The 23,970-nt window shown below is 41.3% G+C and overlaps 2 protein-coding genes across 6 annotated transcripts in view; both read right to left on the reverse strand.

Annotated features, from left to right (window-relative positions):
* The window catches only part of LOC122550254 (contactin-associated protein-like 2), a 2,198,962-nt gene that overhangs the window by 1,973,635 nt on the left and 201,357 nt on the right, over positions 1-23,970 (reverse strand). The gene's annotated exons all lie outside the window — the stretch shown is intronic.
* tpk1 (thiamin pyrophosphokinase 1) overlaps positions 1-23,970 on the reverse strand; it is a 281,858-nt gene that overhangs the window by 201,247 nt on the left and 56,641 nt on the right. For all 5 annotated transcript variants that reach the window (XM_043690143.1, XM_043690140.1, XM_043690145.1 and 2 more), the window contains exon 5: positions 7,203-7,272. In XM_043690143.1, the coding sequence (XP_043546078.1) occupies positions 7,203-7,272 (70 nt within the window). The remainder of the gene's footprint in view (positions 1-7,202; positions 7,273-23,970) is intronic.

The raw sequence follows: 23,970 nt of genomic DNA on the forward strand, positions 1-23,970 counted from the left end.
GATGCTGCTGATGTATGGTAGTGTGGCTAGTCCTTTTGGTTGTGGTGTGTCCTCGTTCCGTGGTCTTTCTCTTAGGCATCTGTTGATGAAGTTGCGCGGGTATCCGTTTTTGGCGAATACCTTGTATAGGTGTTCCTCTTCTTCTTTTTGCAGTTCTGGTGTACTGCAGTGTGTTGTGGCCCTTTTGAATAGTATCCTGATGCAGCTTCGTTTGTGTGTGTTGGGGTGGTTACTTTCATAGTTTAGGACTTGGTCTGTGGCTTTCCTGTATACCCTTGTAGTGAATTCTCCGTTCGGTGTTCTCTGTACCATCATGTCTAGGACTGGGAGTTGGCTATCCTTTTCTTCTTCTCTCGTGAATCGGATTCCTGTGAGTGTGGCGTTGATGATCCGGTGTGTTTTTTCTATTTCCGTGTTTTTAATTATTACAAACGTGTCATCGACATATCTGACCCAGAGTTTGTGTTGAATTTGTGGTAGGACTGTTTGCTCTAACCTTTGCATAACTGCCTGTGCTATGAGTCCCGAGATTGGTGATCCCATGGGTGTTCCGTTGATTTGTTCGTATATCTGGTTGTTGAATGTGAAGTGTGTTGTGAGGCACAAGTCCAGTAGTTTAAGTATGCCGTCTTTGTTGATAGGTTCAGCGTCCTGTTTTCTGTTCTGTATGTCCAGTAGGTTGGCTATTGTTTCTCTGGCTAGGAACCAAAGGTTACTCTTTGGAGGGTTGGTGTGGGCTTGTCGGGCCGAAGGGCCTGTTTCCACACTGTAGGGAATCTAATATTCTTGCACTGAAGTCAGCATCGTGCCAGTGGAAATTTTCATTTGCCAAGCTACTGCACAGCAGCAGCATGAAACAGTTTACTTAACCAATCATTTGGACTTTTTGAGGACGATTGAGGTTAGAATTACCATATTTGAATGTGAAACTGGCAATATTTAATGTATATTACTGACGCAGACTTGGTGTGCAGGGCACAAAGTGACAGAGAACTTGGGTAGTATTGTGAACTCTTAGCAGGACAGTAATACATGTCAAGGGGACAAAACAGATTAATGGATTTGCATGATACATAGTGGCAATGATCTGATCAGGTTAGTCACTATCCCACAGGACAGCTTTACAGTGCTCTATTCTCGTATCAAGCTTGCAAGGTGAGCAAATGGTTATGCCTCTATTTACAAGATTGTTGACAAGGCCAATCTTCTAGCACATGAAAGTATACAAATGGTCTTCTTTTCTACTATTAATCCATTGTTTTGGTGGTTGTTTGTTGATTGCTAAAACATACTGAATCCATGAACTTGGCACTGTTCTTAAAAACATTGCAAGCCTCTCCTAAAAATACAATACTATTTGTTAACTCCCTGAGTGAAAGCCAAATGGGTCATTCCTGCTATGTTTTTGTTTCTTGATGAGATGTATTTTTAAACATTTTGAATTATTTATTTCAAGTTTTACTCATTCATTTAATGCCACACCTTTTATCAAGTTAATTAATCAGCCTAAGACAGTTCTCCCCACATACCCATGCAATTGGTTTTACGTGTAAGATCCCTCTTTCTGAAGTGAACATGTCACTCAAAACAAAATTCCAATCATATTCTGATCACTATTTCCAAAGGATAATTTACCATAACATTATAATACTTCCTTAATGCACAATACTAGGTTGAAGATAACTTTATCTCTGGTCATGATTTGGAGATGCCAGTGTTGGACTGGGGTGTACAAAGTTAAAAATCACACAACACCACGTTATAGTCCAACAGGTTTAATTGGAAACACTAGCTTTCGGAGCGCTGCTCCTTCACGACCACCTGATAAAGGTGTTGTGCGATTTTTAACTTTATCTCTGGTCGGCTCCATAACATATTGCTCGAACAAATTGTCATGAAAACATGCTACAAACTCCTCTTCACAGCATGCTGGTCATTATGCCTCTTCCAGCCTAAATGAAGATTAAAGTCCCCTGTAATTAAATTGTTTTTCTTATTGTAAGTTTTTGTTTTATGTTAGTTTGCTGGTATTACGAGGTGGCCCATTAACCACTCCAAGCACTGGTGTGTTCTGATTGCAGGTCACCGGCAAGGAGATGGTACAGAAAGTCAGGCAGCAACTTACCCTGAAAAAGGTGGAGTTGCAGCTTTGAGAGAAGCACCCTCTGTCTTCACTGACATGGTCCGTAAGGCTGTGTTCAGGTGATGTTCGTGTGTTTCATATCATGGCCGAGAGGACCCCGAACAGAATATGTACTATGCTCGTCTCCACGGGGAAACGAGGAATCTTCCTGGTAGGATTTGCAGGAGGATACCATGACCAACAGCAGAATGGGCCAAGACCAGTTAAGAGGTAACAAGACCAGTTAAGAGGTAAGGAGTCATTGGAAAGTGGGTTAAGTGATTCGAGTCATATCTGGCACAAAGGAAAATGGCTGTGATGGTTAAAGATCAGTCAAGTCAGTCCAAGGACATCTCTACAGGTGCTCCTCAGAGGATTGGCCTCAACTCAACCACAGAGTCATTGAGTCATACAGCAAGAAAACAAACCCTTCAGCCCAACTAGTCTACACCAACCATGTTCCCAAACTAAACTATTCCCACCTGCCTGTGTTTGGCTGATACCTCTTGAAACTCTTCATAATTTCAGAGACTATTACAGCACAGAAACAGACCCCAACCATCATCAAGGGCTTCATCACTCGCCTTCCCTCCCTTGCAAGGTCAGATGTGGAGATGCTTGCTGAATATTGCTCAATATTCAGCATCATTTGGCACTCATTATTTAAAGAAATAGTCACATGTCTGAATGCAGCAAGACTTCAATAATATCTAGGGTGGGCTGAAAAGTGGCAAGTAACATTAGAACCTCACAAATGTCAGGCAGACAACATCTCAAACAAGACAGAATTTAAACATCACACCTTGATATTCAATATTGCTACCATCACCTGAATTATCCACTATCAATGTCCTGGGGTTTACTCTCATCGAGAAACTGAACTGGAATCACCATATAAATACTATGGCTACAAAGGCAGGTCAGAAGCAGAGAACCCTGGAGCAAGTAACTCTCAGCCTGAATACCCAAAGTTTATTTAGATTAAACATGTGGCATGCTGTACACCGCTCCCCGTTACTCCCCTCCCAGCTGTACACAGTTCCTCCTAGTCCCCATCCTGCTATACACGGCTCCTCCTCACTTCTCTCCCTGCTGTACACCTCTCCTCCTCATTCCCCTCCCTGCTGTACACCGCTCCTCATCACTCCCCTCCCTGCTGTACACTGCACCGTGTCACTCCCCTCCCTGCCGTATACCTCTCCTCCTCTCTTCCCATCCTGCTCTACAACGCTCCTTGTCACTCTCCTCGCTGCAATACACTGCTCCTCCTTACTCCCCATCCTGCTCTACAACGCTCCTTGTCTCTCCCCATCCTGCCAGACAATGCTCGTCACACCCACCCTGCCGCACACCGCTCCTCCTCACTCCCCACCCTGCCGCACACCGCTCGTCCTCACTCCCCACCCTGCCGTACACCGCTCCCCCTCACTCCCCACCGTGCCGTACACCACTCCTCCTCACCCCTCCTTGCTGTACACCGCTCCTCCTCACTACCCTCCCTGTCACACTCAGCTCATCACTCCTCACCCTGCCGCATACAGCTCCTCCTCACTCCCCATCCTGCTGTACACCGCTCCTCACTCCCCATCCTGCCGTCCACTGCTCCTCCTCACTCCCCATTCTGCCGTACACCACTCGTCACTCCCCTCCCTGCTGTACACCGCTCCTCCTCACTCCCCATCCTGCTGTACACCGCTCCTCCTCACTCCCCACCCTGCCGTACACCGCTCCTCCTCACTCCCCACCCTGCCGTACACCGCTCCTCCTCACTCCCCATCCTGCCATACACCACTCCTCCTCACTTCCCATCCTGCCGTACACCGCTCCACCTCACTCCCCTTCCTGCTGTACACCGTTCCTCGTCACTCCCCATCCTGCCATACACCGCTCCTCCTCTCTCCCCATCCAACTACAAATAACTTTAAACTCGTTCAGATAACAGGAAATAATAACTGAATTCTGCTCAAAAGAGACATTTCTTGCTGTGCAGCTAAATAGTTCCGAACTCAAAAAGTTGACTGAAACACATCCACCCAGATAGGGTCTCCCCCTCTCTTCTCCCTCCTCCCTCAGGATTATCATAGTCCTGATAATGTGGCAACATGATCAATTACTGGAAGCTACAGCTTTACTAGAATTCAACTCTCAGAGAAATCTAGTTTAAAAAACACCATCACACCAACATAAAACTTGTTTTCACCCAAAAGCTTTTGGGTCATCTCAAATATTTTATCCTTCAGTTGGACTTATATGAGGCTGACTTGTCCTTCCATCAGCTAAGTGTAGGGCTTATTTCAGAAGTATGCCAAAAATGTATTTAGACCATTGCCACGCTATTATTCACACCAGGTCCTTGCTCAAAATGCAAAATCATACGTTTTATTCTATGAAAGAAGTAACCATGGCTTGTATTCCTATAGAATTTTTAATGCAATAGACGGTGTCAAGGCACGTCAAGGATCACTATAAAGCAACATATTACACTGGGTTCTATAACGGTATCGGGGTACATAGCCAAATGCTTTGTTAAAGAAGTAGGATTTAAAGATGGCCTTAAAGGAGGAAAGAGATTTGAAAAGCAAGTGATCCATGGAAGGAATTCCAGAGCTGCAGGCCCAGTCAACTGAAGAATGAGTCACTAAAGGTGGAGTGATAAAAATCAGCTATAATCTCGGTGGCAGAATACGAGAACAGCACAAATCTCAGAGAATGATGCCTGGAGGAAAAACAATGATAGTCAAGGGCAATACCAAAGGGAGATTTGTAAACAAGGATGAGAATTTTAAAAGTTATGTGTTGCTTGAACCACAGTCACTGCATGTCAGTAAGCATAGGAGTTAGAGACTAGATATGGGTTAAGACATGAGCAACTGAGTTTTAGATGACTTCAAGTTTAGGTAGGGTGCAATGTGGAAGGTTTGGCAAGAGTCATTTGGAATAATCAGGAGTTGGAATTACAAAGGCATTGGTGAATGTTTCAGCAGCAGGTGAGCTCAGGTAGGGCTACAATATCGAGGAGGTGGAAATAGATGATCTTAAATGATGGCACAAAATATATGATCAGAAACTCATGTCAAGTGAAATGTTGCATCCAGATTGCAAACTGTCTGGCTCAACTTCAGACAATTGTCAGCAAGCATGCGACAATAGAATGGAATTTTTGGCAGAGATTAGCAGTGACTTTGGTCTTCCCACTATTTAAGTGGAGGCAATTTCTGCTTTTTGAGTAATGGGCATTGGATAAGCAAGCTTCTAACTTAACTTAACTTAACAATCGCCAAGGAGTCAAAATAGATAAGCACCACAATACAAAAAATACAATCTTTCTGCATGTCATAAAGTGGATTGACAACAAGGAAGATTACAGTAGTTATATGCAAGTGAATTTTACAAATTGTAAAATCAATATTGAAGCAAGGTCAAATTTCACATTGCAGTGTGCAAAGTTATTTAGAAGATAAAGCGAATGTAAATATATCCCACAAACCTACAACAAATTAGTGGTGATCTCTGTGATCAAATATGGTTATATGCAAATATGAGAATTAAGTGCTGATTGATAATATCCTTATGTAAGAAAGAACTCTGCAGAACAGGCTAATGTCAAAGGAATGTCAGCAACAAGGAATGGAGCAAATGTAGTTTGTTGGAATAACTTTATCAGCTTGAATTTGTAGGTTTCTCACACTTCCAGAGATTAGCCAATACAAGTAGTTCTTTTACAATGCAATAGCTGCATTCTTGTGCAACCCCACATCATAGAAAAATTGCACTTTAGAAACAGCACTTAAAGTGTTGGTAACATAATGATGTTCCAACCAAAGCACAGTTAAAAGTTCATGCTGCAGAAACTGTGTCCCCAATTCATCAATCGCATTATAGCGAATTCACGTCAACAAAATGCGCTTAATAGCAGAACAGCCTGTAGGTTTAGGAAATACTCATTACTCTAGTGTTCTTTGCAATTTTAGTTTCTATCCTTAAGAATTTTAGCTGCTCTACAGCAATAAAGGAAGACAAAATATGTTTTAAAATTAAATGTTTCTTTACAATTTTTGACTCAATGTAATAGTAAGCGTAGCAAATAAATCTGAAATAAAAATAGAAGATGCTGGAAACACACTGATCAGTCAGGACCGAGCATACGTAAAATAGCTTAAAAAAAAAATTCATCTTACAGATGCTGAATGATCCACTGTGTACTTGCAGCATGTTCTCACTCAGAGGAGAGAACTGGCAAGATTATAACAAAACAAAGAAATGTGGATGGCAGTGGTCTGAAACAAGAACAGAAATTGCTGGTGAAACTCATCAGGTCTGACAGCATCTGTGAGAAGAAAACAGAGTTAACACTTCTGTTGAAGATAAATTTACTTTGTCTCCACAGATGCTGCCAGACCTGCTGAATTCTGTCACCAATTACTGTTTTTGCTTTAGAATTGACATGACTGCCATTTTACCTAATTCTAAAAGCTGTTAATTAAGAATTCCCCTCATTAAAAATTACTGGCACCCATACCTTTTTGTTTGATATTACCTTTTATTTTGTGCTTAGTTTCCTACAAAGGAAAGAAATCTTCCAGACTCTCGCAGCATTCTGACACCACTCTCAATCCTACTAATTGTTGGCACATCCCCAACACATTCACAGCTGAAGAGAAAATGATTCTGCAGTGAAGGAAAAAAGTTGAGCTGACAATCAGGGAACAGAATTACAGAAACAATGTTTAAATCTCTTCTAGTTTGAATGCTCAATTTGTTTCCAAGCTGTGGGGACACGAATATTCATCAGGTTTCTGATGTCTTCACCTCTGTTAGAGTCGTCATTGAGTTTCTGATGTGCGTGGAAAGTTTTGAGTAGAAGGCCCATTGTCCATCCCGAGTACTTTAAACTGATCATGGCTTCTTTAAATATAATAATCCTACTCCTTTTTCTCATGTTCTTATAGTCAACGCAGACTTACTTTAAAACAGAAATGTTTCTTGCCTTCAGAAATACTGGACAACTTGCCACTTAACACAGTTTCAAGGAAGAAGATTAAAAAGAGATAACAGGAGAGTAATTATTTAGTGTCTGTACCTGTCTTGCCTTCCTTCAGTTTGCTCATACAGCCGGTTTGCTCCACCATCGGCGCATGCACGAACAACAGCTTCAAAAACAAGCAAAAAGAGGAAAAAAAAAAGTGAACATAAGCAACTCTACTTGCCATTTCTGGAAACAGAAGTTCTCTGCAATGTCAGCAAATTAGACATGATCAGCAATGTTCAGTCAGAAATTATAAACGTGCAAAATCATCAATGGCTGTTCAAAAGGTATTAACAACACTAAGGATGGGTCATCTCTCATCCACTTGGAGACAACATGTGGCAAAAATCGTAATCAGACAATTTTGGCAAATAGTGCAAGCATTACATTATCACAAGTTAATCATCTCGAGATATATGAAAACACATTTGTATGCCTTTCAGGTGGATGTTGGACATACTTTGTTCACTTACTCAGTACTTATTCTAGTTTGGTCTTCACAAGAGAGAAACAAGCTAAAATACCAGAGATATGGGGAAAAATAAAACTAAATCACAGGGACGAAGATAAGTTTTAATATAACCATAAAAATTAAAATGAACAAAATATAGAGGTCACAAATAAATAAACATCCAGGATCTGAAGGTTTCCACCTCAGGGTATTAGAAGGATTTGGGGAAGAACGTTGAGATGAACTAGTCATCAGCTTCTAAAGCTCTCTTGGTTGAAAACGTATCCCGTTCAATTGGAAAGTTGCTAATATCATTTCAATATTTAAGGAGGATAGGAGGAAAGGTGTAAGCTTATTATTCTAACATCGGTTGCAGGGAAGTCACTCAGATTGTTTAATCGCAATTGAGTGGTTGAGTGCTTTGTCAACTATCATAGAGAGTCAATGTGGATTTGTAAAAAGGCAAATCATGTTTACTGAAACTTCTTGAACTATTTTGTGGTAATAACTAAACTGATGGATAAGGGAGCGCCTGAAATTAATTTATTACATAGAGGCACAGAGTCATAGAGATGTACAGCCTTTCGGTCCAACTCGTCCATGCCGACCAGATATTCCAACTCAATTTTAGTCCCACCTGCCAGCACCCGGCCCATATCCCTCCAAATCCTTCCTATTCATATACCCACCCAGATGCCTTTTAAATGCTGCAATTGTACCAGCCTCCAACACTTCCTCTGGCAGCTCATTCCATACACGTACCACCCTCTGCGTGAAAAAGTTGCCCCTTAGGTCTCTTTTATATCTTTCCACTCTCACCCTAACCTATGTCCTCTAGTTCTGGACTCCCGCACTCCAGGGAAAAGACTTTGGCTGCTTACCCTATCCATAATTTTGTTAACCTCTATAAGGTCACTCCTCAGCCTCCAGCGCTCCAGGGAAAACAGCCGTGGCCTATTCAACCTCTCCCTGTAGCTCAAATCCTCCAACTCTGGCAACATCCTTGTAAATCTTTTCTAAACTCCTTCAACTTTCACAACATCTTTCTGATAAGAAGCAGACCAGAACTGCATACAATGTACCAACAGTAGCCTAACCAATGTCCTGTACAGCTGCAACATGACCTCCCAACTCCTGTACTCAATAATCTGACCAATACAGGAAACCATACCAAACGCCTTTTTCACTATCCTATCTACCTGTGACTCCACTATCAAGGAGCTACTAACCTGCACTCCAAGGCATCTTTGTTTAGCAACACTCCCCAGGACCTTACCATTATCAGGACTTTAACTTTCCTGATATTGATTGGGAAAGCTATAGCTCAAGTTCGTTAGATGGGTCAGTGTTTGTTCAATGTGTGCAGGAGAGTTTCCTGACACAATATGTAGACAGGCCAACAAGAGGTGAGGCCATACTGGATTTGGTTCTGGGTAACGAACCAGGCCAGGTGTTAGAATTAGGGGTAGGTGAGCACTTTGGGGATAGTGACCATAATTCGGTGATTTTTACACTCGTGATGGAGAGGGATAAGTGTGTACTACAGGGCAAGAATTATAGCTGGGGTAAGGGAAAGTATGATGCGGTGAGGCATGACTTAGGATGTGTAGCTTGGAAAAGTAGACTCCAAGGCAAGAGTGTAAATGATATGTGGAACTTGTTCAAGGGGCAACTAATGAGTGTCCTTGATAATTATGTACCTGTCAGGCAGGAAGGAAAGGGTCGTGCGAGGGAGCCGTGGTTTAATAAGGAATTGGAATCCCTTGTTAAATGGAAGAGGGCGGCCTATCTCAAGATGAGACGTGAAGGTTCAATTGGGGCGATTGAGAGTTATAGGGCAGCCAGGAAGGACCTGAAGAGAGAGCTAAAAGCAGCAAGGAGGGGACATGAAAGGTCCTTAGTCGATAGGATTAGGGAAAACCCCAAGGCTTTCTATAGGTATGTTAGGAATAAAAGAATGACTAGGGTAGGAATAGGTCCAGTCAAGGATAGTAGTGGGAAGTTGCATGTGGAGGCGGAAGAGATTGGGGAGACACAGAATGAATACTTTTCTTCAGTATTCACTCAGGAACAGGGCATTGTTGTCGATGAGAATACTGAGGCACAAATAAGTAGAATGGATGGCCTTGAGGTATGTAGAGAAGAGGTGTTGGAAATCCTGGAAAAGGTGAAAATAGATAAGTCCCCTGGGCCTGATGGCATTTATCCTAGGATTCTCTGGGAAGCAAGGGAGGAGATTGCAGAGCCATTGGCCTTGATTTTTATGTCCTCTTTGTCTACAGGAGTAGTCCCAGAAGACAGGAGGATAGCAAATGTGGTTCCCTTGTTCAAAAAGGGGAGTAGGGATAACCCTAGTAACTATAGGCCGGTGAGTCTCACTTCTGTTGTGGGCAAAGTCTTAGAGAGAATTGTAAGGGATAGGATTTATGAACATCTGGATAAGAATAATGTGATCAAGGATAGTCAGCATGGTTTTGTGAAGGGCAAGTCATGCCTCACAAACCTTATTGAATTCTTTGAAAAGGTGACGAAGGAGGTTGATGAGGGGAAAGCGGTAGATGTGGTATATATGGATTTTAGAAAGGCGTTTGATAAGGTTCCCCATGGTAGGCTACTGCAGAAAATACGGAGATAGGGCATTGAGGGTGAGTTGGAGGTTTGGATTAGGAATTGGCTGGATGGAAGAAGACAGAGGGTAGTAGTTGATGGCAAAGTTTCTTCATGGAGTGCCGTCACTAGCGGTGTTCCGCAAGGATCTGTTTTGGGACCATTGCTGTTTGTCATTTTTATAAATGACCTGGAAGAGGGGTTAGAAGGTTGGGTAAGCAAGTTTGCGGATGATACGAAAGTCGGAGGAGTTGTTGACAGTGAGGAAGGATGTGGCAGGTTACAGCAGGATATAGAGAAGCTGCAGAGCTGGGCAGAAAGGTGGCAAATGGAATTCAATGTAGCTAAGTGCGAGGTGATTCACTTTGGGAAGAATAACAAAAAGATGGGGTACTGGGCTAATGGTCGGATACTTGGTAGTGTGGATGAGCAGAGGGATCTTGGTGTCCATGTACACAGATCTCTGAAAGTTGCCACCCAGGTAAATAGTGCGGTGAGGAAGGCATATAACGTACTAGCTTTTATTGGTAGAGGAATTGAGTTCCGGAGTACTGAGGTAATCTTGCAGTTGTATAAGACTCTGGTGCGTCCGCATCTGGAATATTGTGTGCAGTTTTGGTCGCCATACTATAGGAAAGATGTGGAGGCACTGGAACGGGTGCAGAGGAAGTTTACCAGGATGTTGCCTGGTATGGAAGAAAAATCGTATGAGGAAAGACTGAGGCACCTGGGGCTGTTTTCACTAGAGAAAAGAAGGTTTAGGGGTGACTTGATTGAGGTGTACAAGATGATTAGGGGGTTAGATAGGGACGACAGTATGAACCTTTTCCCGCGTATGTAGTCGGGTATTACAAGGAGGCATAGCTTTAAATTAAGGGGGGGTAGATATAGGACTGAAGTTAGGGGTAGGTTCTTCACTCAGCGAGTCGTAAGTTCATGGAATGCCCTGCCAGTAGCAGTGGTGGACTCTCCCTCTTTATGGGCATTTAAGCGGGCATTGGATAGGTATATGGAGGATAGTGGGTTAGTATAGGTTAGGTGGGCTTGGATCGGCGCAACATCGAGGGCCAAAGGGCCTGTACTGCGCTGTATTCTTCTATGTTCTATGTTCTATTAATTGTCTAAGTCCTGCTAAGATTTGATTTCCCAAAATGCAGCACCTATATTTATCTAAATTAAAGTCCATCTGCCACTTCTCAGCCCATTGGCCCATCTGGTCCAGATCCCGTTGTAATCTGAAGTAATCCTCTTCGCTGTCTACTACACCTCCAATTTTGGTGTCATCTGCAAACTTACTAACTGTACCTCTTATGCTCACATCCAAATCATTTATATAATGTTAAAAAGTAGTGGACCCAGCACCAATCCTTGTGGCACTCCACTGGTCACAGGCCTCCACTCTGAAAAACAACCCTCCACCACCACCTTCTGTTTTCTACCTTTGAGCCAGTTCTGCATTCAAATGGCTAGCTTTCCCTGTATTCCATGAGATCTAGCATCCAAGGAACAGGAGAATCGACGTTTCGGACATAAGCCCTTTTTTAGGAATGAGGAAAGTGACACACTTTCCTCATTCCTAAATAAGGGCTTATGCCCGAAACGTCGATTCTCCTGTTCATTGGATGCTGCCTGACCTGCTGCGCTTTTCCAGCAACACATTTTCAGCTCTGATCTCCAGCATCTGCAGTCCTCACTTTCTCTTCCATGAGATCTAACCTTGCTAACCAGTCTCCCATAGGGAGCTTTGTCAAATACCTTACTGAAGTCCATATAGATCACATCTACTGCTCTGCCCTCATCGATAGTTCCCTGGCTTGTCCTTATCACCCTTCTTAAACAGTGGCACCATGTTGGACAACCTCCAGTCTTCCGGCACCTCACCTGTAACTATCAATGATACAAATATCTCAGCAAGAGGCCCAGCAATCACTTCCCTAGCTTCCCAAAGGGTTCTAGGGTACACCTGATCAGGTCCTGGGGATTTATCCACCTTTACGCGTTTCAACTCATCCAGCACTTCCTCCTCTGTAATGTGGACATTTTTCAAGATGTCACCATCTATTTCCCTACATTCTATAGCTTCCATGCCTGTTTCCACAGTAAATACTGATGCAAAATACTCATTTAGTATAACCCCCAAGTGCTGCGGCTCCACACAAAGGCTACATTGCTGATCTTTGAAGGGCCCTATTCTCTCCTTAGTTACCCTTTTGTCCTTAATGTATTTATAAAAACCCTTTGGATTCTCCTTAATTCAATTTGCCAAAGCTATCTCATGTCCCCGCTTTGCCCTCCTGATTTCTCTCTTAAGTATACTCCTATTGCCTTTATACTCTTCTGAGGATTCACTCGATCTATCCTGTCTATACCTGACATATGCTCCCTTCTTTTTCTTAACCAAACCCTCAATTTGTTTAGTCATCCAGCATTCCTGATACCAGCCTTTCTTTTCACCCTAACAGGAATATACTTTCTCTGGATTCTCGTTATCTTATTTCTGAAGGCTTCCCATTTTCTAGCCGTCCCTTTACCTGCGAACATCTGACTCCAATCAGCTTTTGAAAGTTCTTGCCTAACACTGTCAAAATTGGCATTCCTCCAATTTAGAACTTCAACTTTTAGATCGAGTCTATCTTTTTCCATCACTATTTTAAAACTAATAGAATGGTTGCTGACCCCAAAGTGCTCCCCCACAGACACGACAGTCACTTTATCTGCCTTATCCCTCCCGCCCCACCCCAGCATCTACTAGTTTAAAACCTCACATCCAGCTCTAGCAAATTTCCCTACCAGTATATTAGTCCCCTTCCAATTTAGATGGAATCCGTCCTTCTTGTACAGGTCATTTCTACCCCAAAAGAGCTTCCAATGATCCAAAAATGTGCATCCTTCTCCCATACACCAGCTCCTCAGCCATTCATTCATCTGCTCTATCCTCCTATTCCTGCCCTCACTAGCCTGTAGCACCGGGAGTAATCCAGATATCACTACTCTCGAAGATCTCCTTTTTAAATTGCTGCCTAACTCTCTGTAATCTCCCTTCAGAATCTCAATCTTTTCCCTTCCTGCCCGGTGGCTCAGTGGTTAGCACTGCTGCCTCACAGTACCAGGGTACCAGGTTTGATTCCAGCTTTGGGCAACTGTCTATGTGGAGTTTGCACATTCTTCCTGTGTCTGCATGGGTTTCCTCCCGGTGCTCCGGTTTCCTCCCACAGTCCAAAGATGTGCAGATCACGTGAACTGACCATGCTAAATTGCCCATAGTGTTTGGTACATTAGTCAGAGGGAAATGGGTCTGGGTGGGTTACTCTTCGGAGGGTCAGTGTGGATGTTTTGGGCCAAAGGGACTGTTTCCACACTGTAGGGAATCTAATCTAATCTAATCCATGTCGTTGGTTCCAATGTGGACAATGACCTCCTGGTGGTCACTCTCCCCCCGCTATACTCTCTCAGAGACATCCTTGATCCTGGCACCAGGGAAGCAACACACCATTCTGATTTTTCGCTGCTGGCCGCGACATACCCGTCATTGCATTAGAGTCTGTCTCGATACTAGAAACTTGGCTTTTCGTGCTACATTCCCCTGAGAATCCATCACACCCTATATTTTGCAAAACAGCATACTTGGTTTAAAATGGGGATAGCCACAGAAAGCTCCTGCACTACCTGCGTACCTCTCCTACCTTTCCTGGAGTTAACTTATCTATGTGACTGTATCCGTGACTTTTCCCCTTTCCTGTAACTGCCATCCATCAAATCCCCTTCTCTTGTAAATTTTTCATTGCCTCTAACTGTCTCTCCAACCGATCCATTCGATCGGATAAGATTCGCAACCAACAGCATTTATTGCAGAGAGGTTCCTCCAAGATCCGTTGTGAATTTCACTGTTTGGAGTACGTCTGGGAAAATTAACAATGTCCAAAAATACATGAATTTAAACAGCAAAGGCAGTAGCTATGCAGGTTCACTGCTCTGTCAGTTAGCAGTGTAGATTTCTTTCTCTCTCTCATGTCTCTTGCACTGACCTCACTATGTGCTGACTTTGTCTGTCCTCTCCCTTTTAGAAGTGCTGTTATGTTGACTTTTATTTCCTCCAAAGTTCCAAAACAATGCAACAGCATATAAAACAGTAATTGCTGCTCCTGGAATTCGAGGAAACCATCTCCAACACTTAAAATATCTCAAAAAAAAGGAGCAACTATTAACAGCCAGAAATTTTTCCTGTCCTCCATCTTTATATGAACTTCCAAGGTATTTGATCTGGCAAAAATAACAAAAATGAGCACAGATAGAATTGGAGACAGCTTATGGTAAGCAATTGGCTCATAGTTAGGAGGCAATAAGGATATGTACTCAAATTGGTAAAGTATGATGTATGAAATCTCCAAGTTTCTGTACTGGGATGACAGCTTTTCACCTTATTTACATATTGCACAGATAAAGGAATAGAAAGTCCGATATACGCAAGTTTATCAGCAACACAAGATTAAAATACTTTAAATCAACCTGTTCAGAGACATTATTATGCTCCCCCCAAGCAACTGGGACTCGAACCTAGGCTTCTTGGTTCAGAGGTAAGGACACTATCACTGTGCGACAATAGCCCATACAACAGTAATTCAATTGTCTTAGATCCAACCATATCAGCTGTTTCATCAGTGATCTGCCCTCCATCATAAGCTTATAAGTGATGGCACTGAGCTCTTGTGGAACAGTGAGAGTGTCTACTGTTGAGCCAGGAGACCTGCATTCAAGTCTCATCTGCTCCAGAGGTGTGTTAATAATATCTTTCTGAATGGGTTGTTCAGAAAGTATCTATAAGTGACAACATTTACTGATGATTTCAGGAGCATTTGCGAGTCCTTAAATAACTAAGTCGTCCGTGCGTGCATGCAGCAAGACCTGGACAACATTATTGCTTGGACTAATAAGTTCCAAGTGACATTCATACCACACAAGTGCCATCCAACAATGACTAACACCAACAAGAAAAATTCTAAACCTCTCCCTCAATATTCTTTGACATTACCATTACTGAATCCACCACTATAATACCCTGGGTCACAAAGAACCAGAAACTGAACTCAACAAATCTTAGAGTGTGTCTACAAGAGCAGATCAAAAGCTGGGAATTCTACATTAAGTCATTCACCTGATTTCCCAAAGTCTGTCCACTATTAACAAGCCACAAGTCAATAGTGTGGTGGAATACTCTCTACTTACCTGGATGAGTGCAGCTCCAACAGTGCTCAAGAAACTCAACACAAGTGAGGACAAAGTAGCCCACTTGATCGACATCCCAACTATCACCTTGAGCATTAACCTTGACACTATGGAAATGGTATGTACCACCTACAAGATACAGCACATCAAATTCTTCAAAAGCACCTTTGAAACCAAAGACCTCGTCCACCTAAAGTGACGAAGCACCAAGCATATGGGTCCAAGCACTGCAAGTACTCCTTTAAGCCATATAGTATCTCTGACTTGGAACTTGCTGTTTCTTCATTGTTGTTTGGTCAAATATCTGGAACTCTCTTCTTAACAATGTTGTCATACATCTACCACAAGGCTGCATTCGTTCAAGACATTGCCTTTAATAAACAACAAATCTTAGCCTTGCCCATGATGGTCATATTTTTAAAATGCATTTACAGTATAATTTTTTTTTGAAAATGACCAGAAAGTACATGGGCCATTCAGAGATTAAATCAATAGGTTAACCTGTGGCACTATAAGAATTGAAGAGTCGCCCACTTTGGACCTATGAAAAATAGAGTATCATTGAAATGATGAGAATGTCTGAACAGTGGTTAATGAGGTAGATTTAGTCATTAATATGCAGAACTCACTAAAAGTTAGATGAATAAATCATTTTAAAAAGGCTTACAGAATGTTGGTCTTTATCTTAAAGGGCCTGAGAAGCAAGGTGATAAAAGCTATGACTGGACTATATTGGGAATTATGTGCAAAACTCTTTAGACTGCACCTGAGGAAGGTTTTCTGCTTTTGGAGTAGGTGCAGTGAAAATTCACCACAATGGGACTGTGCCTAAAGGGGTAAATTAGGGGCACAAAAGCAGAAATTACTGGAAAAACTCAGCAGGTCTGTGGATAGAAATCAGAGTTAACATTTTGCGTCCAGTGACCCTCCCTCAGAACTGATGGCAGCTAGGAAAAGGTTGGCATTTATGCAGAAGATGGGGTAGAGGAAGGGGAGGAGTAAACAATAGGTGGAGATAAGAGTCCAAAAAGAGAGAAAAACCTGTTGGACAGACAAAGGAGTGGATAACAGTCAGTCAGCCAGTCTGGGGGAATGAATGGCTGCGAATGGGGATCACGAGGAGCTGACAATGCGTTGTATGGTAGTAGCCCATGTGATGACAAGGCCTAGTGTGTGGGGGTTGGTGTAGAAGTGACAGTCAAGACAGTACATCAAATGCCTCTTCTTCCTCAGGAGGCTAAGGAAATTCAGCATGCCCACAAGAACCCTCACCAACTTTACAGATGCACCACAGAAAGCATTCTAACAGCTTGGTATGGCAACTGCTCTGCCCAGGACCATAAGAAAATACAGAAGGTTGTGTGCACAACCCAGACCATCATGTAAGCCCAACCTCCCATCCATGGACTCCATTTCTCATTACCACGGAAAGGCTGCCATCATCATCTTCATCAGAGACTCCTCCCACCCAGGTCATTCTCTCAGACAGAAGCTTGAGCACACGCACACACCCAGAACAGCTTCTTCCCTGCTGTTGTTAGACTGCTGAATGGACCTCTCTAACTTTAAACAATGTTGATCTTGCTTTGTGCACTTCCTGTGCAGCCGTAACTTTGTGTGCCTCACTCGAAGAACCCTATAATATGCATGTCTTTGTTTGCTACGACCTGCCTGTACTGCTTGCAAAACAAAGCTTCTCACTGTACTTTAGGTACATATGACTACAATAAACCAAATCAAATGAGGACAAATTATTTGGTTTGTACTCTCTGGAGTACACAAGGTTAAAGGATGACCACTTTGAGGTGTTAAAATAATTAAAGGAGTTGATAATCCAGATAGTGTGTAATTATATTTTCCAGTTGCGTATCTGGAACAAGAGGGAATTACCTTGAGTTGAAACGATGGCCATTCCTGGGTGAAGTCATAAAGCACTGCATAGTGAAGGCAGCAGAAAGCTGGAATACTCTGCCATGAAAAGATTGCTGACACCTGATCAACTGAAGATTTCAAAACTGAGACTGATAATTGTTGTCAAGGCAAGACTATTAAGGTTTATGGAACCATAGCAGTGGATGGTGTTAAGATGCAGATCAGCCCTGAACTAAGTGAATACTCAAGCATGTTCAGGAGTCTTGATAGGCAATTCATCTTCATCTCAGACAAGCTCCGTAAAAGAAAACCAAAAGTATAAGTTTTACCTCTGCCTCCAATCTACAGCTTTGCACATAATTCTCCTCATACGTTCTTTACTCCCTTCTTAATGCTGCTGTGCTGTGCATGCCCTGAACACATGGCTGCATCATTCATACATCCACACTACTTGTCCTGCTTTTCTTGAAATTCATTTCATTTTGCAGGCTGGGATAGTTCTAAAAGATGTCAGTCCTGATGCAGGGTCACAGGACTTGAAATGTTAACTCTGCTTCACTCTCTGTAGATATTGCACGATCTGCTGATCTTCTCCGGTACTTTCTGTCTGTGTTTCAGATTTCAAGCATCTGCAGTTCTTTGAATTCATTCTAATACATGCCTCTTCCTTTGCTCACTTTCCCTCCACAAACCATGAGCATTATCTCTCAGATCTTTTCTCACCAGCTGTAACTCACAAACATTTTGTTACATTATTCCACGTAACATTTTGCTCATTATTACACAATAGAAGGGTTCAGGTGGAGGGGGCTATACCTCAAAAGATGAGCTCCCAGCCAGTTCATACCATGTGGTGTCAGCAATGCAATCGACCTGCAATATTTCCTCGAACATCCATTACCACTTTTCTCACCTGGGTGTGGCCTCCTGTTGTGATTGTGGTTTAATTCCCAAATTATAAGCAACACTGAACACTGGGCGAAGCAACCTGCCTGGGACTCCAACACTTAGATTTTCTTCTGAGTCCCACAATTTGCACAGGTTCTTTTAAATGCTAGCGTTCTGAAAGCATTTTTTTTAAAAACTTTCACTAATCATAGCATTTTCAAGAGAATAACTGCTTCAAATTTGACATTTCTTTCTCTTTTGCAGATGCTGGGTATTTTAAATAGGTTCTAAACTGAAATGAAATATGTTACAGGATCCTGAAAGCTTAATAACTGCAAACATCATCTCTCATTCCTAAACATATAAAAACTGCAGTAATCTCCACCATATTCTCAAACCCATATTCTCAAAATATAATAATTTAAGATTATATTTATTGAAATGCATACCTCGGAGATGTAAACACAGGAGCAACGTCTAAAGAATGGACTTTGAACCCATAGTTGAGAACAGATACATGAGTGCTGGTATACTGCACAAACATTCAATTGCAAACTGGTATAAATCAACTGAAATTCTGCAATCTTTCAAACACATGGTAGCAAATCATGTTAGGGCACCACAGTGGTTCCGTGCTTAGCACTACTCCCTCTTAGCTCCAGGCACCTAGGTTCAATTAAAACCTCAGGTGACTGCCTGTGTGGAGCTTGCACATTCTCTCCATGTTTGAGAGTTTCCTCTGATGCTTCAGTTTCCTCCCACAGAACAAAGATGTGCACATAGGGTGGATTGGCTATGCTAAATTGACCATAGCGTTCAGGGATGTGTAGGTTAGATGGATTACCCATGGGAAATACAGGGTTACAGGGATAGGGTAACAAAATGAGCATGGGTGGGATGCTCTTTGGAGAGTCAGTGTGGACTTGTTGGGCTGAATTACCTGTTTCCACACGTAGTCATGATTTGAAGATGCCGGTGTTGGACTGGGGTGTTCAAAGTTAAAAATCACACAACACCAGGTTATAGTCCAACAGGTTTAATTGGAAGCACTAGCTGTCGGAGCACCGATCCTTCATCAGGTGGATGAAGGAGCAGCGTTCCAAAAGCTAGTGCTTCCAATTAAACCTATTGAACTATAATCCGATGTTGTGTGATTTTTAACTCTGATTCCACACTGTAGGGATTCTATGAAAAAATCCTCTTTGTGTGCCAAGAGGCTGAAAGAAAAACTAATTTGGACTTAACCCACACACAAATACCTAGACGAGGTTAATAAATAACCATTTGGACTTATGTATCAGAAGATAAACACCACCTATGGAACTGCCCCTAGCAAGTAATCAATATCTTCATGACAGAAACCAAGAAAGTAAAATTGTTAAAGAAAAAATGACATCGGGAAAGCAGAAAAAAACAATAAAAAATAAGACAATGCAGATATAGATGCAAGTTACTTTACCTGTGATAGCAGAACTAGAAAGTTTAAGTATCAAAGAAACTTTCAACACGACTATAGTGCAGAACAATTTGTTTTCCTACTGATTAGTTTATCTCTGGAATTGAATTCCTACAAAGTAGCTAATATGTTGATTAACTCCGGTGAAGGCATGAGAAACAGCTGGTGAAGAATGGAGTTTAAATTTACTCAGGTTAGCCTTACAGACATAATTAAATACTTAGAAAACCATATTGCTGGGCACTTAGAAATGTTACCTGGCCAAAGCTGAAAAGTGCAAACATATTAAACTGAAATTCTGAACTTTGCTTGCTATCTTAGTACCACAGATAAATCTATATTTCTGACAAATTTGTGACAATTTTACCTTCCAATAGAAATTAAATAAAATGGATTGAGCTCAACATTGTACAAGTTCTGTGTAAGGAATTAAGTCAATAGATTAAATGACAAATTCTTGTCACATTCTTCCTTGTATTCTACTAACATGCCTACAAATATATTTACATTTTGGCATTACATTTTTTTCTAGTTTCTTAAGTTATACATGCACCCTTTTTAAAGAAAGGATATAATCAGAATCTTCATCTAAGTGCTTTGACCCCCTTGAAAAATAGCTCGGCTTTCCTTTCTCTCCCAATGACAAAAGAGCTCACTGTGAATGACTTCCAATTGCATAGAACCCTTCTATTGTTGCTTCGTAATTACTGTCACTACTTAACTGACAGGCTGAAAGGGGATACAGCTGTAGTGAGTTCATTGCTCACTGACAGATAATTGTTGTGCAATTTACTTCATGCAATTATACAATCCTGATCTCACACGGCCCAACACTTTCACATTTAACAAGATGGCTGTATGATCTGTCTATATATGGCTTAATGTATCACAAAGGGTATCATAAAATGTCAAGATATCTGTAGTCACTTCACAATATTTTAGATTAATACAATTTGCCATTTTTCTACACTTTTTTTCTACACTTTCTCTTAATGGGGATTATTGACATTAAGCTACAGCACATACTTCACTAAATTAAATGACTTAATTATTGGAGAAACATTTTTAAATTAGCCAATAAATTGTTCAACATAAAAATGTTCGTGCTGTCGGGTGTCTGAATGTAAAATACAAATAATGCTGGTGACGTATTTGAATGAAATGACTCCAGACATGCAATCCAATTAACAAAACAATTTGCCATTGTCTTATTTTCTCAAAGAGCATTAGAAAATGAGGAAAATTCCTTAAAATCGCCATGTAAGCTGGTTATGTTAGTTTTGCGCAACACTCAAACAGTAGGTGAAATGAGTAGGCAGATGAGGACATATGGATTATCAAAACCACAATAAATGTTTTATGATTTCTGAACTCAGGCGAATAAAAGGAGGATGAACACCATTCCATTTGTCAAGCACGATCATCCATTCTGCAACCATTGTCCACTGCTTCTAACAATTTTCTCTTCAAAGTACTTAATCATTTCTAGTCTTCTTAAAAATTCTGAAATTTTCATAACCAATTTGCCAGTGTTAAACTGAACAGCTTGTAATTATCTTTTTTGGTATGAGCTCATATTGTTCACTTTCTAGTCTGACACATTTACGATTTATATTAATAAATAAGGAGGGATTGAATGCAATGTCTGCAAGTTAGCTAGTGAAACAAATACTAAGTGGGAAAATAATCTGTGAGAAGTACACAAATTTACTCGAAAGAGATATAGACAACTTAAGCGAGTAAGTCAAGAAGGTGGCATAATGTGGGCAAATGTGGCTTATTCACTTTGGTGGGGAGAAAACAAGTCATAAAAACAGAACACTTTTAAATATTGAGAAACTATTGAACACTGATGTTCAGAGGGATTTGGGTGTTCATGTATATATTACCTTGTCTTAAAAGAGAATTTCATAACATACAGCCCCAACAATCACTTAGCATGGTAAACGGTATTAGATCCTGTCTGATAAAGGACTTGAATTACAAGACCACATTTACAAGAAGTTGTACAGGTCTTTGGCAAGACCACATTCAGAGTAGTGCATATGTCTTTTGTCTTAATAGACGGAAAGAAGTATTTGTTTAGATGGAGGACAGGAAAGTTGAAATATTGCTGAGAAAAGACAAATTTTGTCAAAGTCTTTTTTCTTACACTCATTAGGATAATTCCAAAAGACCATATGAGAGAAGCAGAATGAGGCCATTTGGTCCATCAGATCATCTTTGCCTTTTGATTATGGCTGATTTATTTCTCAATTCCATCCTCCTGCTTCTTCCTGTAACCCTTGAACCACGTACTAATCAAGAATCTATCCATCTCTCTCAAATACACTGAATGACTTCACCTCCACAGCCCTCTAAAGCAATGAGTTCCACAGATTCACCACCCTCTGGCTGAAGAAATTTCTCCTCGGCTCAGTTCTAAAGGGTCATCCTTTCACTCCCTGAGGTTGTGACCTCCAGTCCTAGTCTTTCCTATGTCCACTCTATCCAGGCCACTCCATATTCTGTATGTTTTGCCCTCATTCTTCTAAACTCCATCAAGTACATAACCAGAGTCCTCAACTGCACCTCATATAACAAGCCCTACATTCTTGTAAACGTCCTTTGGACCCATTCAAAGGCCAGCATATCCTTTCTTAGATATGGGGCGCCAAAACTGCTCACGTTATTCCATATACAGTCTGACCAGAGTCTTATGTAGACTCAGCAGTACATCCTTGCTCTTGTACTCTAGCCTTCTCAAAATGAGCACTAACATTGCTTTTGCATTCCTAATTCACAGGAATACCACTAGAAAAGGGAACAACTTTCTTAGACTGAGAAGAACATGCTGACTGGTTTGCAAGTGAACTCTGATTGAGACATTACCATGGAGAATGCACCGATTTGATGACAATTATTAGACTAAATAATCTGTAGAATCCATATGTGCAGAGGTTAGATATAACAAGGTACAATGGCATTGGCAGGGGTAGTCTAAATGCCCCCCTGACAACTATAGCCAGCTTAACATGTGTCATTGGTAAAATGCTAGAGTCTATTACAAAGGATGTAATAAAAATAAGCAATATAATAAGGCAGAGTTAGCATGGCTTCAAGAACAGGAGGTCAACTCTCACTTAATTTTAGAATTCTTTGAGAAGATAACAAGCAGGATAAATAAAAGGGAAACGAGTAGATATAACATATGTAGATTTACAAAAGGTTTTGATAAGATGCCGCACATAAGGATACTTAAGATGATAAGAGCCCACCGTGTTAAAAGTATATTAGCTTGGACAGAGGATTGAGTCACAAACAGAAGACAGTGTTGGGAGAGGAAGGGCATTTTTCAGAGTGGAAACATTTAAAATAGTGGAGTGCCACATGGATCACTGCTTGGGCCACAATTATTTACAATATATGTTCATGACTTGGATGATGGAAGTGAATATTATCACCTTGTTTGCAGCTAACACAAAAATGGGTGGGAAGGCTGCTAGTTAGGATGACAGAGTCCACAGAGGAATATACACAGATTAAGTGAGTGGGCAAAAACCTGATAGGTTGAATATAATGGGGAAAATTGAGAGATTCTGAACCTCTCAGAAAAATTAAGGGAACTGGGTATTATTTAAAATGGAGAATGACTGCAGAAAGCTACAATGCTGGTGGATTTGGGGATTTTGTGATACCTACATGTCCTTGTGAATATAGCACAAAATGCTCACATACAAGTTCAACGGATTAAGGGAGGGAAATGGAATGCTGGCCTTTATTTTAACAGGAGTGGAGTATGAAGGGAAGAGAGATTTCACAAAATCTTCTATCAGCAGGGCATATAGATCCCTTGTTAAAATCTACATGGGTCCCTAAAGGATTAACACTTATAAAATATTTTTTAAAACTGATTTTGATATTTTGTGATGTATTATACATTGATTCATAATGGACAATTTTTAATTATGATATACTGGAAGCTTACTTTGGGGCAGTTTTGCTGACATCTAAGGTCACATTAATTTTCTTGATTTTAAATAAGGTCAAATTGGAAATTAGTTTTGGAAGCACAGATGTAGGTATACAGGCCTAATGATCTATAGCTGCTTCAGCAATGACCTTCCTTCAAGTGGGAGATCAGAAATGGGGATTTTGCTGATGACTAGAAGTTGTTCGGTGCCATTTGAAACTAGCAAAGTTATCGCCAGCATGCAGCCTGCAATGACAGCATTCAAACTTTGGCTGAGAAGGGACGGGTAAAAATGGTGTCGCACAAGCACCATACAATGGCCATAAGAACTTAGATATATGAGCAAAATGTAAAAATGAATAGCTATGGTCCT

The sequence above is a fragment of the Chiloscyllium plagiosum genome, chromosome 5, assembly GCF_004010195.1.
Source record: "Chiloscyllium plagiosum isolate BGI_BamShark_2017 chromosome 5, ASM401019v2, whole genome shotgun sequence".
Taxonomy (NCBI): domain Eukaryota; kingdom Metazoa; phylum Chordata; class Chondrichthyes; order Orectolobiformes; family Hemiscylliidae; genus Chiloscyllium; species Chiloscyllium plagiosum.